Source organism: Adiantum capillus-veneris, chromosome 14 (genome assembly GCF_014529385.1).
Source record: "Adiantum capillus-veneris isolate H3 chromosome 14, ASM1452938v2, whole genome shotgun sequence".
In the NCBI taxonomy this organism is placed as follows: domain Eukaryota; kingdom Viridiplantae; phylum Streptophyta; class Polypodiopsida; order Polypodiales; family Pteridaceae; genus Adiantum; species Adiantum capillus-veneris.
In genome coordinates this window covers 65,957,418-65,973,157 of record NC_140944.1, presented here as the reverse complement: position 1 = coordinate 65,973,157, position 15,740 = coordinate 65,957,418, and the positions used below count along the sequence as shown (strand labels likewise).

General features: G+C 41.4%; 1 protein-coding gene across 1 annotated transcript; it reads left to right on the top strand.

Moving 5' to 3' along the window:
- Window positions 1–14,603: 14,603 nt before the first annotated feature.
- LOC147442530 (uncharacterized) lies at window positions 14,604–15,520 on the top strand (the record flags this gene model as incomplete). The annotated part of the gene is made up of 1 exon (XM_086529380.1): window positions 14,604–15,520. A coding segment is annotated over one exon (777 nt), but the record flags the coding sequence as incomplete, so codon positions are not given.
- Window positions 15,521–15,740: the final 220 nt, after the last annotated feature.

Below are 15,740 nucleotides of genomic sequence, written 5' to 3'. Positions count from 1 at the left end.
AATTAGAGACTCATTGTGCCATGAGTCGAGATGGCCCAAATCTACGTGACACAAGATTACTAGTTACTTTAAACTAAGTCTCATATCATATTTATGGCTTATGGATGACGGCCGTGCCTCTTAAACGTGGGGAAAAAGGCGTTGTTTGGATTCTAAATATGTCAATGAGATTTCATATTTATGTTAGAAAATAGCTTTATTAGAATCCTAGATTTATCGACCTGGCTTGTGGCGTATGACCCTTATAACCACGTAAACGATGGATAGAGGACTTCCTCTCTTCTGTTGTTCGTATCTCTACTTTGTGGAAACAGAGTAGGGTGTTGTTAATGGAAAAGGAGAATAAAAGAAGGTCATCTATCAAGTCGCCCCAATCTTCTCGGGTTGGGGACCTCACAATTGGTATCAGAGCCTAGGTTAAAGAGATTAAATTGACTACTTCAAGATTCCTCATGTGTATGGTTTTCTATACCTATTACTGGACTCGTAGAGATATTACGCTATGTCGATTGACGTGTACCATAGTTATGGTTGAAACCTCTACTATGTTTTTCCATGGAGAGATCTTTTGGAGACCCCTATATGACATTTTGATGATTGAGTTGTTTTTCTACAAAGAAATTGTTTGACTGGTTAAGTCATGAAAGTGAGTTTTTTTTTGGAGGATTGAATGAGCCATGATTGGTTAAGTCATGTGATTGGATGACCCATGACTGGTTAAGTCATGTGATTGAGATAATCAGACTGGTTAAGTCATATGATTGAGTTTTGATGGATTGGAAAGTCATGACTGGTTAAGTCATATGATTAAGTTTTGATGGACTGGTTATATCAAGATTGTTTTAGTCATGTGATTGAGTTTTAATGAATCGGATAAGTAAGGATTGATTAAATCATACGATTGAGCTTTTAGTGGACTAGATAAGTCTAAGTTTGAAAAGTACCCTATTGATTTGAATGTGGAGAGTTGGGACATTATCGGAACACTTGTCCATGGCTGACTAATGGAGTAGCAGTAGCAAGGGAAACAGAGTAAAGACATCACCCTTTTTGACATAATGATGGTCGCTAGTAATTAGAGTAGGAGTATCCTCACTTTTTCTCGAGATGAGGACATCTCGAATCCCTAAGTTGGGGAGATTGTAATGTACACAACATTTATCCATATAATTCATTTCAGTTATTTTGCAAAGTAATTGAGATTCTCAATTTTGTGAGTCATCATGAGTTTATCAGAGCAATCGGATTGAAATCAGGTTCAGAATCTATTTATTTATGATCTTCCTTTATGTGGAACAATAGGTTTATGTGGGAACTTAATCTATGTGTGAAGAAAAAGCTTAGAGATAGTATTTTTAAGAAAGAAAAAGAGGTGAGTCAAAATTAGGATACTTCTTTCTTTCTCCCTCTCAAGATAGAATGGGTGCTTGTAAGTATAGAGCTTTTTAAAAATCGCGCATAGGATTCACGAACGTCAAAAAAACATATATATATATATATATATATATATATATATATATATATATATATATATATATATATGTATATATTTTAGAGCCGCTACGACGCGCGAGCTTTTCCTTCTCCTATTCTTGAAAACCTCTCAGTATTCTTACCCCCCTAGGGCCTATATAAAGGACCCTTCTCCTCTCACTTTGAACATACACATCTACAGACGCGAAAGCTCTCTTGTAACGACGCGCCGGAGAGAGGCTCTCTCCCTTAACCTCTCACCTTCAAGCCATCTCCATCTCCAATCGTCAATGTACCGTCTCCCGGTTTGTGAACACACATGCTCGCTCTCTCTCTCTCTCTCTCTCTCTCTCTCTCTCTCTCTCTCTCTCTCTCTCTCTCCAACAACGCGCTTTTCTTTTCTCTATTCCGAAGCTGCTCCGAAGCGTGTAACGCGAAGTTCTAAGGATGTCCATGCTGTTGCACCACCAAGGAAGGTGGGAAAAAAGGTGTCTACTCCGAACGTATCTCATGCGGAAGCATCAACCGAAGAAGAAGTCGAAGCCGTCCAACCTCCAACACAGGAGTTAGCCGCACGCGCTGTAAATCCAGTAAGGCAAATTTATAATTCTGCATTGCTATTCATGATGAATTGGGAAGCTAAGCATAGGGAACCCTTAAACTGTCCGAGAACATGATTCTATCACACGAAACAAGCATATGTTTTTATAGATTAGTGAAAGAACTGTTTGATAAATTATTATTGTTTGTTGAATTGTTATTGCTTAATAAATTGTTATTGTTTGATAAGTGGATTTTGATTGGTATGAAGAATTGGTTGACCATGTTTGAAGAATCATTTAAAGAGAAGAATTGTTGAAAGAATATCTTTTGTTCCTCGCAGGTAGCAAGTTGATTCCGCGGTTAGCGGAGCTTAAGTTGAGGTTATCGGCTCTCTTTTGTTCCTTGCGATTAGCGGGATGCCTGGCGGGTAGCGGGATGCCTGGCGGTTAGCAAGATCATGCCTCAGGGTTAGCGGGATGTCTCGCAGGTAGCGGGATGCCTGGCGGTTAGCAAGATGCCTCGTGGGTAGCGGGATGCCTGACGATTAGCAAGATGCCTCGCAAGTAGAGGGATGCCTCGCGGTTAGCGAGATGGGAAGGTTGCACAATTCGCGGTTAGCGAATAAATCCTTTGCAAAGGCTCTGCTGGTTAGACAGAGGAAGTCCGCGGGTAGCGGCAAACTCATGAGCAATTGGAAAAGTTATTTTTGTTGAATAATAGGGCTATCTTCATTAGACCTTGTTTGAATTGTTTTGGTATTGTTTGAAGGGCTGTATTAAAAAACCTGTGTTTGAAATTAATTAAGGAATACTGTTTGTATATATAAAACAGTGTGGTAAAAAGTGTGCGTGTGGGGTGGAAAGTGGAGGCTGGCTCAGGTTGCCAGTCAAGGATGGGTGGTCTCGATTAGTCGAGAAACTCTCCACTCCCTCTTATTAAGAGAAGTGAAATTAGAGACTCATTGTGCCATGAGTTGAGATGGCCCAAATCTACGTGACACAAGATTACTAGTTACTTTAAACTAAGTCTCATATCATATTTATGGCTTATGGATGACAGTCGTGCCTCTTAAACGTGGGGAAAAAGGCGTTGTTTATGGATTCTAAATATGTCAATGAGATTTCATATTTATGTTAGAAAATAGCTTTATTAGAATCCTAGATTTATCGACCTGGCTTGTGGCGTATGACCCTTATAACCACGTAAATGATGGATAGAGGACTTCCTCTCTTTTGTTGTTCGTATCTCTACTTTTTGAAAACAGAGTAGGGTGTCGTCAATGGAAAAGGAGAATAAAAGAAGGTCATCTATCAAGTCGCCCCAATCTTCTCGGGGTTGGGGACCTCACATTTCACTTCACACAATGAGTGTGTGTGTGTGTGTGTGTGTGTGTATGAGTGTGTGTGGGAGAGTATACCCTCCAAGCATGCCCCTAGCTTCCTTGGTCGACCCCCCTTGTAGCTCATGCTTGAAGCTCATTGGACCCCTGCAATACTGACCAATCATATGCAAGATGCATTACAAGAAACGAGGGTAGTCTTGGGACAAGTGTCCCCCTTTCCCCTTTGAGAGAGAGGACTTGATAAATACAAAAACATTTAATTAAATCCACTAAATTATCATTGGACCCCTTAGAAGGCTAACCAATAGGCTTTAGGCACACCACGAGGGCAACATGAGGAGGAGCTTGACAAGTGTCCCTTTTGCATTCTTTGCACCAATCTTGCCTTGGGTGAGGGTGTGTGTGTTCTCTCTCATCCCCCTAGCTTTAGGGCTCGCCCCCTCTCTTGTAGGGATGGGATTTGACTTTCTGGACACCTTACCCCCAAGCACCTTAGTCAGCAAGTATGGCAAAGCACCTCAAGCCTGGGTAGTGTTCCCACAAGCACCTCATGCTCCCTAGTCAGCAAGCACGACAAGCACCTCAAGCACCTTAGTCATCAAGCACGACAAACACCTCAAGCACCTTAGTCATCAAGCACGACAAGCACCTCAAGCACCTTAGTCATCAAGCACGACAAGCACCTCAAGCTTGGGCCGGGCTCCCGCCCTAGCTCAGCCCTAGCTTACCTAAGGTCAAAGGAATTTTTAACACTAACCTTTGGAGGTCTTTAATGAAGCTAAACCTAGGGTCTTTAAGCTCCATTAGCATTTCTCTTTGATAGACCCACTACAAGAGGTTGTGTGCACTTGTGACTTTTTTAGTGACGGAAATACATTGGGTTTTAATACTCCCCGACGTCGCTAAGAGCGTCCCTAATAGCGTCGATACGAGAACGTCGCTATGAGCATCACTATATTCGTTGCTATATGTGTTGCTATATAGCGACACATATGGAAACGCTAATAGCAACGCTTATAGGATACCTATAGCGACGCTTATAGCGGCATTGTAGAGCCTTATATAGCGACGCTTATAGCGACGCGCGAGAGTAAAAAATTTTGGTGGCAGGGCATTCCATCAACCATATTGAATGTTTCGATAATAGAGTAAACCTAAATGAATCCAAGATAAGCCCAGATTCACCTTTGAAAGAAAGTGAAAGCTTAGGTATAGACCCAATGTAGTCACCCACAAGACAATATAACCATTAACTCCATCGTCCATAGTATTGTTTGCAGAATAAAGCTACAAAATTGACAAAAGTAAATTGATAAAAGTAAATCAATAACAATTGTATACATCATAGGCAAAATCACTCGATTGTTAAGCTTTGCAAATGTAATAGTTACAACACCATTGTCATTATTGAGAAAATATACATGGTTTTTCAATAGTTACAAAAAGACGAATACACGTCATCTCATGATACATATGCTATGACAAAAGAAAACTAATGCTATCTAGCTATGGCTAGATGGACATCGTCTAATCAGACGTCTCATCACGTCCAAGCGGCGTATCTGTCAGATTCTGCAAAAAAAACAATAAGACAGCTTTTTATAAGTATAAACTAATTTACAAAACAATACAACAAATAGAAAAGAGTAAACCCTAATACTAACCATGCCGCCATGGGAACTCAGAATGTCCATCAGGGCGTTTAAGCCCTTCCTGCCTGTGTACTCGCGCTCCTACAGTGTGGGGTCACGTCTTGTCATCGACCATTGTTCAAAACATACAAAGAATCCATTATGTTAGAATTTAAAAACCCCTAAACTCTAAACTATCAAACCTAAAAAGAAATACAAAAACAATTACAAAATCGGCCTCAAATGATGCCCACCCGCCGCTCCCCAAGTGGTGCGAGCTCCCTGCCTCTACTCGCGCTTTGGCTACCTCCTTTTGTTGCTTCCACTTGTCAGGATTCTCGCGTGCTGCTTTCTTCGCATTCTTCCAATCTTCTTTGCCCAGCCAATCTGGTTTGTTCCACCCATGCTTTATTGCTTTTTGCACTTCAAAACGCTTGTGCTTGCAGTTCTTCATTGAAGCGGTCATCCCGTGTTGACACGGGAAACTCGTCATGCAGCATGTTGATGACTCTGTCTTTTAATTCACTTGGTACTTCACTCTAGGTGTTTAGTATGTAGTGTCTAAACACCTGAGAGCAAAGACTGCGTATGTGCAAGATCACCTTCTTGCCTTCATCATCCAAGATGATGCCGCCGCTGAAGTCGATGGAGTAAGGCAAGCCCTCTTGCCTGTGATGTGTGAACCTGAGTGTCCCAGGAGGGGTCTATAGCGGTGTGTTGATGGGGGTACGGACGTCAGGTGTCTCCACTGGAGTCTGGGCCCCGAAGCGAGGAGTGTCGACTGGGGTGACTCTCGAAGGAGTAGGTAGTGGTGTGTAGCCAGGAACGGCCATCCGCCGTGCAAAACCTGGCGTAGATGGCGATGCCGTGGCTGGTGTGGGGGCGGGCTAAGAAGGGGAAGGTAAAGAGCCTTGTCGAACACGAGGCGGTGTTGAGGCATGAGCAGCGGCATCCCCACAACAACCGCCGTCGTCACCACTAGAGCATCGGTGCCTAGATGAGTGTGAAAACTGTCTCGACGACACTGAAGCTTTGGAGTGCGCTGAATGCTTCGAAACAGAGGGAGATGCTGAAGGAGTAGAACGACGTGATGGTGCTCCAGAGCGATGACGCTCCTCGTACCACCTCCGCTTCTGGGGTGACAAAGAAGAAATAAACTCATCATCATCCATACCTGCATTAAACACACGAACATTTAATCTTAATATTGAATGAATGGAGAAGAAAACATGGACAAGTAGAGAGAGCGAGAGAGAGAGAGAGAGAGAGAGAGAGAGAGGACTCATAAAGGGGAAGGGATTCCTGTGTAAAAATATTTTGTTGAAGTTCTTGTGAATTTGTAAAAGCACTGCGCTCCGGGTGCAATGGAGACTGAAGCTGCAATCATGAAGGTGATCCGTCTCTGCTCATAGACGCTACTCGTCCCACCACTAGATCTAGTTGATCGGGTGAAAGAGACGCTAAGAAGCAGTAGTAGTGCTTCTTAGCGTCTCTTTTACCCGATCAACTAGATCTAGTGGTGGGACAAGCATCATCTATGAGTAGAGACATATCACTTCCTTTGTGATTGCAGCTTCTGTCTCCATCACACTCGGAGCGCAGTGCTCGTCGTTCCTGCTTGTGAGAGCATACCTGGAGCATACATACCTGGAGTGGACACAATGATGATTAAATACAATGACGTAATGACACATATAGACAGGAATGGACAAAAATCCATGTGAATACAATATATATTATAAAATGGAGAAAAATTGTTCAAATACAATATTTATGGCTTTAAGAGGTCTCTCTCTCATCCTTGCGTAGCTCAGCATAACTTCCTATATCTATATAGAGCTCTCCGTTTAGATAGATGTCCTCCATTTCATTTCGTAGATCCTCTGCATGCACCCCATAGAGAGTAGCATCTTGATGCTCGTCTGGCACCACCTCAGTGACTTCTAACTGAGCATCTTCTCCGATCTCCTCCATTGATGCCGTTGTGATTGGCACATGGTAGCCCTCATATGTCCGTGCACTACGAGGGGCTACCTCTATGATGTACCACCAGTTTGATGCAGACTTTGTAGGATGAAATATCACCTACCACAGCCAAATAACTTACACGAGAGCTTCCAAGCACATAACTTCTAAAATTGGATGTTAACTATTTACATACTTACTTGTTCACAATTCTCGGGTAGTACGAAAGTGTCTCTTAGGTCAGTCCATTTCTTAGTTGAATCCACCTCAAGGAAACCAGACTCTCCTCTATGCACAGTAGCGTTGCCACGCTCCATGATTATCTTGAACCATTGCACGTCGAACAAGTCGACAAAAAATACTCTATAATTGATCCTCAAAATCTCTTGTAGCGTGCCGAAGTAAGTGAGTTCCGCCACCATAGGATCTGCCTCAGAGGACCGTCGTCGACTAGACTGTTCAGATTTTGCCATGATTCCACAATCTTGAGTAAAACGCTTTTGGTCGATCTATTCCACCGTAAAATGTTGACCTTTACACCATGCTGCTGTGTATGACTTATACTACAGCCAGAAAAGATTATGAGTGGACGTTCAAACATCTAAAAAGTCACTAGTCATACATTGCAAACTTACCTTGGTCGCACAACCCCGAGAGTACTCCCACTCCTCCTCAGTCACTTCTATACCGCACTGTTGTGCGCTTTTCAATTGGTTGTGCAACCATCTTAAGCTCATGAATGTTAGTATGCTCTCTAGACCCGCCGGATAATGCATCGGTGGTCGTCTTCCCCGTCTCCACTCGATCCGTGCCCTTTGTCGCTCTTGTTTTGCATCCTCGTATTGTGAAATTCACTTTTGCATCACTGGATTGTGAAGCATGCAAAATCAATTGACTATAGCCTCTAGATCTTCCATCATCTTCTTCTCAACACCAAGATTGCACATGAGAATCCCAGATATGCGCTCATCATCTATGGTTCACCATAGCGTGTCCTTGGCTTTAACAAATCCGTCTAGCCACTCTCCAATGTAAATTAGGGACTCTGATACCAGCCAACCTTTTGCCATGCTACCCTCTGGACGTGCCTTCTGACGCACATATCCCTTAAGTGTTTTCATGAAAAATTATAAAAAGAACATCCATCTGGAATGTACTGTGCCAGTTATTTCCACCTCATCAACTATGTGAACAAGAAGATGCACCTGAATGGTTAGCATGGTAGTAGGAAAGTGTTTCTCAAATATACACAACCTCCGCAGCGTTTAGTTTGGCGAATGGTATGGAGTCTACATTGATCTCCTTTTGTGAGATCCATTGCACCAACTTCGCAAGTTTGTAGATTGTATTACGGACATCAAGAGACAAACATCCCTCAATGGCCACTGGTAAAATAAACTGCAAAACACATCTAGCAATGATATTAAAGCCCATACATGAATTTGTTACACAATTCCCACTATGATATATTCCACTTCAAACATACCTGACACGTTTTATGTCAGTCGTGTGACTTCAAACCGGTAAGCTTTCCTTCATTAGTAAAACACGTTCAAAGCAAGTGCATTACGCCAGTGGGGGTCTGCATAGATCAAATGGTCTCTTTTACTTTGCCTTCTTGGGCTCCTGGTGAAAATCCATGGCGCTTTAGGGAGTTTTATTGATCCATCGGATGCTGTCTGTGGCCAATATTTCTCCATACAATCCACATTTCTAAGGTCAAACCTTGGCTCCCAAAGTATCTTTCTTATCGGTCAAATGGTCCCATAGCAGATTACCCACATTCTTGAATATGTGCATTGGATCGAGCAAGTGATTGATCATGAGTTGGGGCCAATATGGTAAATTGTACCATAGAGAGAGTCTTTTCATCCCTGGGGGCAAACCGTCATCACCCATCTCCTTCTGATCTAACCATGCTTGTGCAAACATCCTCAGTGGCTCACTTCCCAAAAAGCCATCACATAACACATGATTCTCTGGAAGATACGCTTGATGACCTTCATAGATTTGCTTCTTCAATGAGGGCGTCCGACGTGCATTCAGTCTAGGTCCACATGTAACACATGCTCTGTATCCGCTTGTTTGGAGCCCTGCATGTATACACATGACAATAGATAAGCTTGAGAAAAAGCAAGATTTACAGTGTTTGAGTTTGAGTGTAAATCACTTGAGCATTCTGTTAGTCTGGGATAGTCATGCATGATCCACATTAGAATGCCTCTGATCAAAGCATTCCGTCGACCTGTGTGTCGGCTCATATCCACCACTTTTATGCCAATCCACAATTTTTGTAGCTCTTCCAATAGTGGACAAAGATACACATCCATATTCTTCACTTTATACTATCCCGGCACAATCAAGCTTAGCCACAGGTGCCTCTTCTTGGTAGTCGACCACGGGGGAATGCTATAGTTGACGATGACAAAGGGCCATACAATGTAAGATGTTGATCTTTGACCAAATGGATTTACGCCATCCATAGCCAGGCATAGGTGCAAATTTTCAGCTTCCCTGAAAAAATCCAGCCATGTTTCGTCTATATGTTTCCAAGCTGCACAATCTCTAGGAATCCGTAGCACACCATCCGAAGATTTATTCTTCTCATGCCATGATGCTAGGGAGGCCATGGACTTACATTCGAAGAAATTCTTGCTGCGAGGAAGCAGAGTAAAATGTCGCAGAACCTTTGTGGAATTTTTGTTCCGTGGAGATCTACTCGATATCTCTCGGAATCACATTTCGGACACTTCTCCATGTCTATGTATTCCCCTCTAAAAAGAATGCAGTCGTTAGGACAAGCGTGAATCAAATTGTAATCCATCCCCAAGTTTTTTTCTCTGGAATCTGGCATCACATTATCAGCTGGTAGTATGTGCTCTTTGAGCAATCTACACAGTGAAAAAAATATGGTACACTTGTGTAAGTAATCTATCAGATTATTATACATCTAGAGTTTTTTATTAAAGTAAACACATTGTAATAGATCACCTAAAAAGCGTTGTGACGCTAGTGTCACTCCATCCAAACTTTGCTTGCATGTTGAGAAGAACCAAGAGCGCCTTCAATCTAAACACACGTGCTCCGTCATACAATGGCGTATTGGATTCACTTTTCATATCATCATAGATAAGCCTTTTTGAATCCATGATCGTCTCGATCATTTCATCGATCTCGGCCTCAAACATTGCCTCGTTGGGAATGTGGTCTGCATGATCATCCTCTGAGCTGTCAGAGGCTACATCTTGTGGCCTCACGTATGCTGCTTGGCCAAAGCGCCTGCAAACACGTCTATTGGGTTACAAGATTGCTGCATGTTGGCCAGCGTCAGAGTCCGACGAGTTATAATTGGCAACAACTCGATCTATAATAGATGGATCGAACTCACCAAATTCACGAACTTACTGCAAAGAAACGGGTCTTGTCCGTCGTACAACATGCTTGCATTGATTACAAGGACATAAGATCCTTTTTGAGAGAAATGTGTTTCGGTTGGACGGCCCCACATCCTCATCACTACTCATAATGAGGGTAAAAACCTTATAACCTGAATATAAATTTAATCTTCTATTGGCATCCTCCGCTTTATCTCTCTCTCTCTCTCTCTCTCTCTTTCTCTGTCTCTTTTTCTCTATTCACATTGTAAACTACCTCACATTCTCTAGTCATGTCCAATCCCCGCACACCTCGGTCTAGAGGTGCACGGAGATCAGAACCATCGGGTTATAATCTCGTCTTTATTGGTCAATGCCTATATTTGTGGGTACGAGAAATCTACACACCCACGTCTACATGATAGTGCATGTAGTGGACAAAACCTCTTTGCCTCTTCTCTAGCTGTAGCATTTCACAGCATCTTAACATCTCTTCACAGTAGATCTTTGTTCAAGGGATTACTTAGCACATTACATGTTGGCCTCCAATCTGAGTATCATGCCGTTGAAAGCTTTCCAACTTAGAGAGGAAGAGAGGGATCATCGTTCGTCTAACTCTAATTTTTTTATCGTAACTTCGAAGGTAGACTCTAATATAAAAACTCAATCCAAAATCTAATCTCAAATCTAACTTAATTGAACATGTGGTGATTCGCGGCTAATTGAATATTGTTAGTGTGTGAGTTAATAGGTGTCAGATTCTGATGGGAATATACATATTGTTTTGTAACTAGTGTTTGCTCTTTGGGCAAAGCGCGCCTTCATTGACATGCACTAAAATCTAACCTAAATCTAATCTAATCTTAAATCGAACATAAATCTAGATCTAATCTAATCTTAAACTCAAAATAAACATAAATCTAATCTAATCTTAAATCTAACCTAAACCTAAATGTAATCTAACTTTAATCTAAATTTAATTTAATTAATCTTAAATCTAAATCGAACTTAATATTAAACTCAACATAAACCTAAATCTAATCCAATCTTAAATCCTAAACCTAAATGTAATCTAACATAGCTTAATCTAACATAAATCTAAATCTAACTTAAATCTCCTAATTTTAAACTAAATGTAATCTAACCTAATTAAGTTAACTTAACTTAGATTAATCCTAATTTTAAATCTAACATAATCTTAATCTAACATAAATCTAAATCTAACCTAATTTTAAACTCAACATAAACATAAATCTAAATGTAATTTAACCTAACCTAATTTAAATCTTAACCTAATATATCTCTCTCTCTCTCTCTCTCTCTCTCTCTCTCTCTCTCCCCTTACCTCTCTCTTTTGTCTTCTCCCCCTCTCTCTCTCTCTCTTTGGGTTTTTATTCTCTTTCTCTTTGTTTCCTCTCTCTCTCTCTCTCTCTCTCTCTCTCTCTCTCTCTCAATGTGTGTGTGTATGCATTCTTTGTTTATGCATGTGTGTGTGTATCTATTTTTTGTTTATGCATGTGCTCTCTCTTTCTCTCTCTCTCTCTCTCTCTCTCTCTCTCTCTCTCTCAAAGACACAATGTGTGTGTGTGTGTGTGTGTTGGTGTTGGTGTGTGTGTGTGTGTGTGTATGTCTGTGTGGAAGAAAGAGAGAGAGAGGGAGAGCGCGGGTTACCTCTTTGCTTGAGCGTCGAAAACTCAGATATGAGATCTGAGTTTTCGGATGCTCTCGGTGCTATAGGCGTCACTACGTAACAAATAAAATAGCGACGCTCATAGCGACGCCGTGGATTTTCACTTTTGAGCGTCGCACAAGGTGCGTCGCTAATGTGAAATACCTCTTGTAGTGATCATTTCCCGTTTAAACCCATTACCTTTGGTCCCGTGCTGAGATGCATCTAAAGCATATACATACCTATATTCTAACCCTTGTTCTCGTTTATTCTCCCATATTATTCTCCCACATTAAATGATCAGTTTAATATAGAAAAATCATTTGCCGTATTAAATCATTTGGGTTGGTTAGATAATAGTTTTTCTGACAAATGGCATACCCAAAAACATAGAATGGTATTGTTAAGGGTGTGCATGTGAATTTGAATGTTTGGAATGGAAGCTCTAGGAATGAGTGCAAAAGCAAAGAGAATAATCTTGATTTTTTCAATCTCATAATTTAGCGGTGAAAAAAATAATGATTTAGAAATATTTATTGACAACCATCATTGTCTTATTTAATTTTCAAAGCTTTAAAAAATCAACCAAACACTAAAACCTATATATCAATGGCAAACCAAAAAGATTAACACTAGATTCAGAATGGGACACTTTTGTGACTTGAGACACTTTTATGTCATATTAAGTGGCCAAATTCCTTGAATCATTTCAAGAGCTACAAAATGAGTTTTTGAGTGTTCTATATCCACAAAATTATCTCATACGCTAAAAAAACCTTGGCATTTTTTTGGGCCATCAATTCCACCATTAGTCTTATTCTTGTAAATGGTTTCTCAATCTAACCTTAGCATTTTTTTGGGCCATCAATTCCACCATTAGTCTTATTCTTGTAAATGGTTTCTCAATCTCAACTGTGCCAAAAAAAAAAAAACGTGTGTTACTTTTTACCATTTTTCAAGTTTTTTGCAACTATACCAACCTAAAAGTCATTCTAGATGAGTGAATAGCCTTAGAAGTCCTCAACCCGGTTTTATCCTTTAGAGAGAATAAAAGGTTCACATTAAAAGTACTGCATATTTATGAAAATTCATCGATACTTTTTTTGGGTAATATATGTCTTTTCATTATTTCTTTGGTCATTTTAAAAGAATCCAAAGGCATATTTGATTGTGTAAATGAATTCCATACCATGAAACTCTTATTTCTAGAGCTTAATATCCCATATATATAGATAGCAATATAATCATGGTCGAGTCTTTTGATGACCTTGAATAAGAGTCATTTTGAGTTGGAAACGAGAGTTTCCTTTGGATTGCTATTTTGATAGGAAAATCACACTTTGGATTGCTATTTTGATAAGGAAAATCATATTAATGTTGTACCTTATATATATATATATATGTTTAATCATACCTTTTAACTTTACCTTTATATTGGGGATTTTCTAAGGGATTGTAAAGGCCATGATGTGGAAGCTGCTAGTTTTTTCATGTGTGTTCATGTGTGTTGTTTTAGTACTTTCTTATTATATCCACCATTCTCGTATATGAAAGATTTTTAATGCTTTTGACATTCTCAATTGCTATCTATGAATGTAAAGACACAAAGAAATCTATGAAAATATACATTTAGTGGCAATAATGAGCTTGACTATATAAAGTTTGATGATAAGTCAATAGATTAAAAAACGTTAACGTGACTTTTTTATGCCTTATATCATTTCCAAATAGAAAAAGAGTGGGGCTAAAAAAATCATACAGCATGATGGACAACCCATGAATTTTTTTGGAAAAAATGATATCGTGGTCTTGAAAATTTTCTAGTGTTTGTAATATGCATTTGACCTCAAGAAATTGATGTTTTCGATAAAATGCAAGGGTTCATCAACTTCTAAAGTTTATCATAACCAGGTGGTGAGGAATTTGATAGGTTATATATTGTTTCCTTAAGTAGTGGTCTCTTAACTGCACACTCTTAAAAGAATAGATTGTTTAAAGAGAACAAGAACTTTTTTTAAAACCTCTGAAAAGACACTTTTATGTCAAGTTAGGTTATCGGTCCAGTGTTGAATGCTCATTCGCAAGTGCTTACCGAAAGACTTGATTGCAAAATTAGGTCATTCATGTACAATGCACTTTCATTGCATGCCATGGTGCCATAGGCATGCATGAGAAATTGAGAATAGATGCTTTTTGAGACTACACTCAAGAATAACTTTGTATTGTATTACAAGACATCAATTGCATAAAAGTTTGAAGATTTCGTTGTCTAATAGTCTATCCATAGTCTTAGTCTTTTGGCCTCCAATATAACTTGGTGTGCTTGTATACAAAGTTATCTTCTCGTTTAATAATTTAGCTTTACCAATGTAATCACGAATCGTTCCCGGCTCTGCGCCTCTCCCCATCTCTCTCTCTCTCTCTCTCTCTCTCTCTCTCTCTCTGTGTGTGCCTGCCTGCCTGCGTACGACGTGCAGAAACCTCAGTAGCCGCCTCCGCCCCCCCGCGCCGGTCCTTCCCGCTCTCGCCATAGCCACTCATCCTTTCTATGACTTGCCTCCCTCTCTTGCAACCTGCTTCTACCTTCATTCTCCTGTTCCTCATGAATCGCCCACCACTGCAGTCACCCACAAAATGGCGCCTCTCTGCCTTCAGCAGCAAGATGCGCGATATGGAGACGATCACGCTTGCGACATTCGCCATTGCTGATCAGGACACATAGTCGATTGAGAGCGCTGGCTATGGTGAGTGCGAGGCTCGCCGTGCTGCTGTTGCTTCTCATAATCACTTCCATGTATCTGCTGCCTGCATTCAAAGCGGAGGCGGCGAGCGAGGATTTCTCGAAGAAGGCGGCAGGCGGCGCGACGGCGTCCATATTCCTATTTCTACTGCCCAAGGTGGCGGAGGATTCGGCGAAAGCTGTGGGGAAGACCGCGAGCGATGAAGCAGCGTTAAGGGAAAGCTCCGGCCGGTCGAGAGCGAGGTCAGCAGCAATGCAAGCGGCGGCGAGTCTGTACAACGAGAGTAAGGAGGCCATGGCGTGCTTGTACAACGAGACAAAGCAGGCGGTGGCGTGCTTATACAACGAGACAATAATGCATGCGGTGGCGTTTCTGTATAATGAGAGCAAGCAGGCCGGCCGGACGACGTGCCCGCCCAGTTGCTTCCGGCCGAACCCGGTTTGTGGAACGGATGGAGTGACGTACTGGTGTGGCCTTGCTGATGCAGAATGCGCTGGGGTTGAGGTGGCCCACATCGGCTACTGTGACTTCGGCAGCCGCGACACCGGAAGCAAAGGCGTTCTGGCCGTCCAGTCGCTGCTCCTCGTTCACATGATTTGGTTGATGCTTGCTGCATTCCTGGTTTTGTTGGGCGGTCCTTAGCTGGGGGCCATTCATCCGCTCCATTTTTGAATCTCTCTTTTTGCATCTCCCTTCTCCAAGAGAATGTAACTTATGTAATGATCAGGCTCAGCTTTTGTGCACTGCTAAAGTCTCTCTCTCTCTCTCTCTCTCTCTCTCTCTCTCTCTCACACACACACACACACACACGTACGCGCGCCCGTGCACACTAGTAAGTATCCAAGAAACATCATATTCATTCATCCCATCACCACCAAGGAAGGAAGTAGGGAGCTTATACATGTCCATGTATTTACAACTGTACATTGCTCTAAGCCACTCCCACAAGGGGCCATCAGCACCGAAAAAGGAAGTAGGGAGCTTATACATGTCCATGTATTT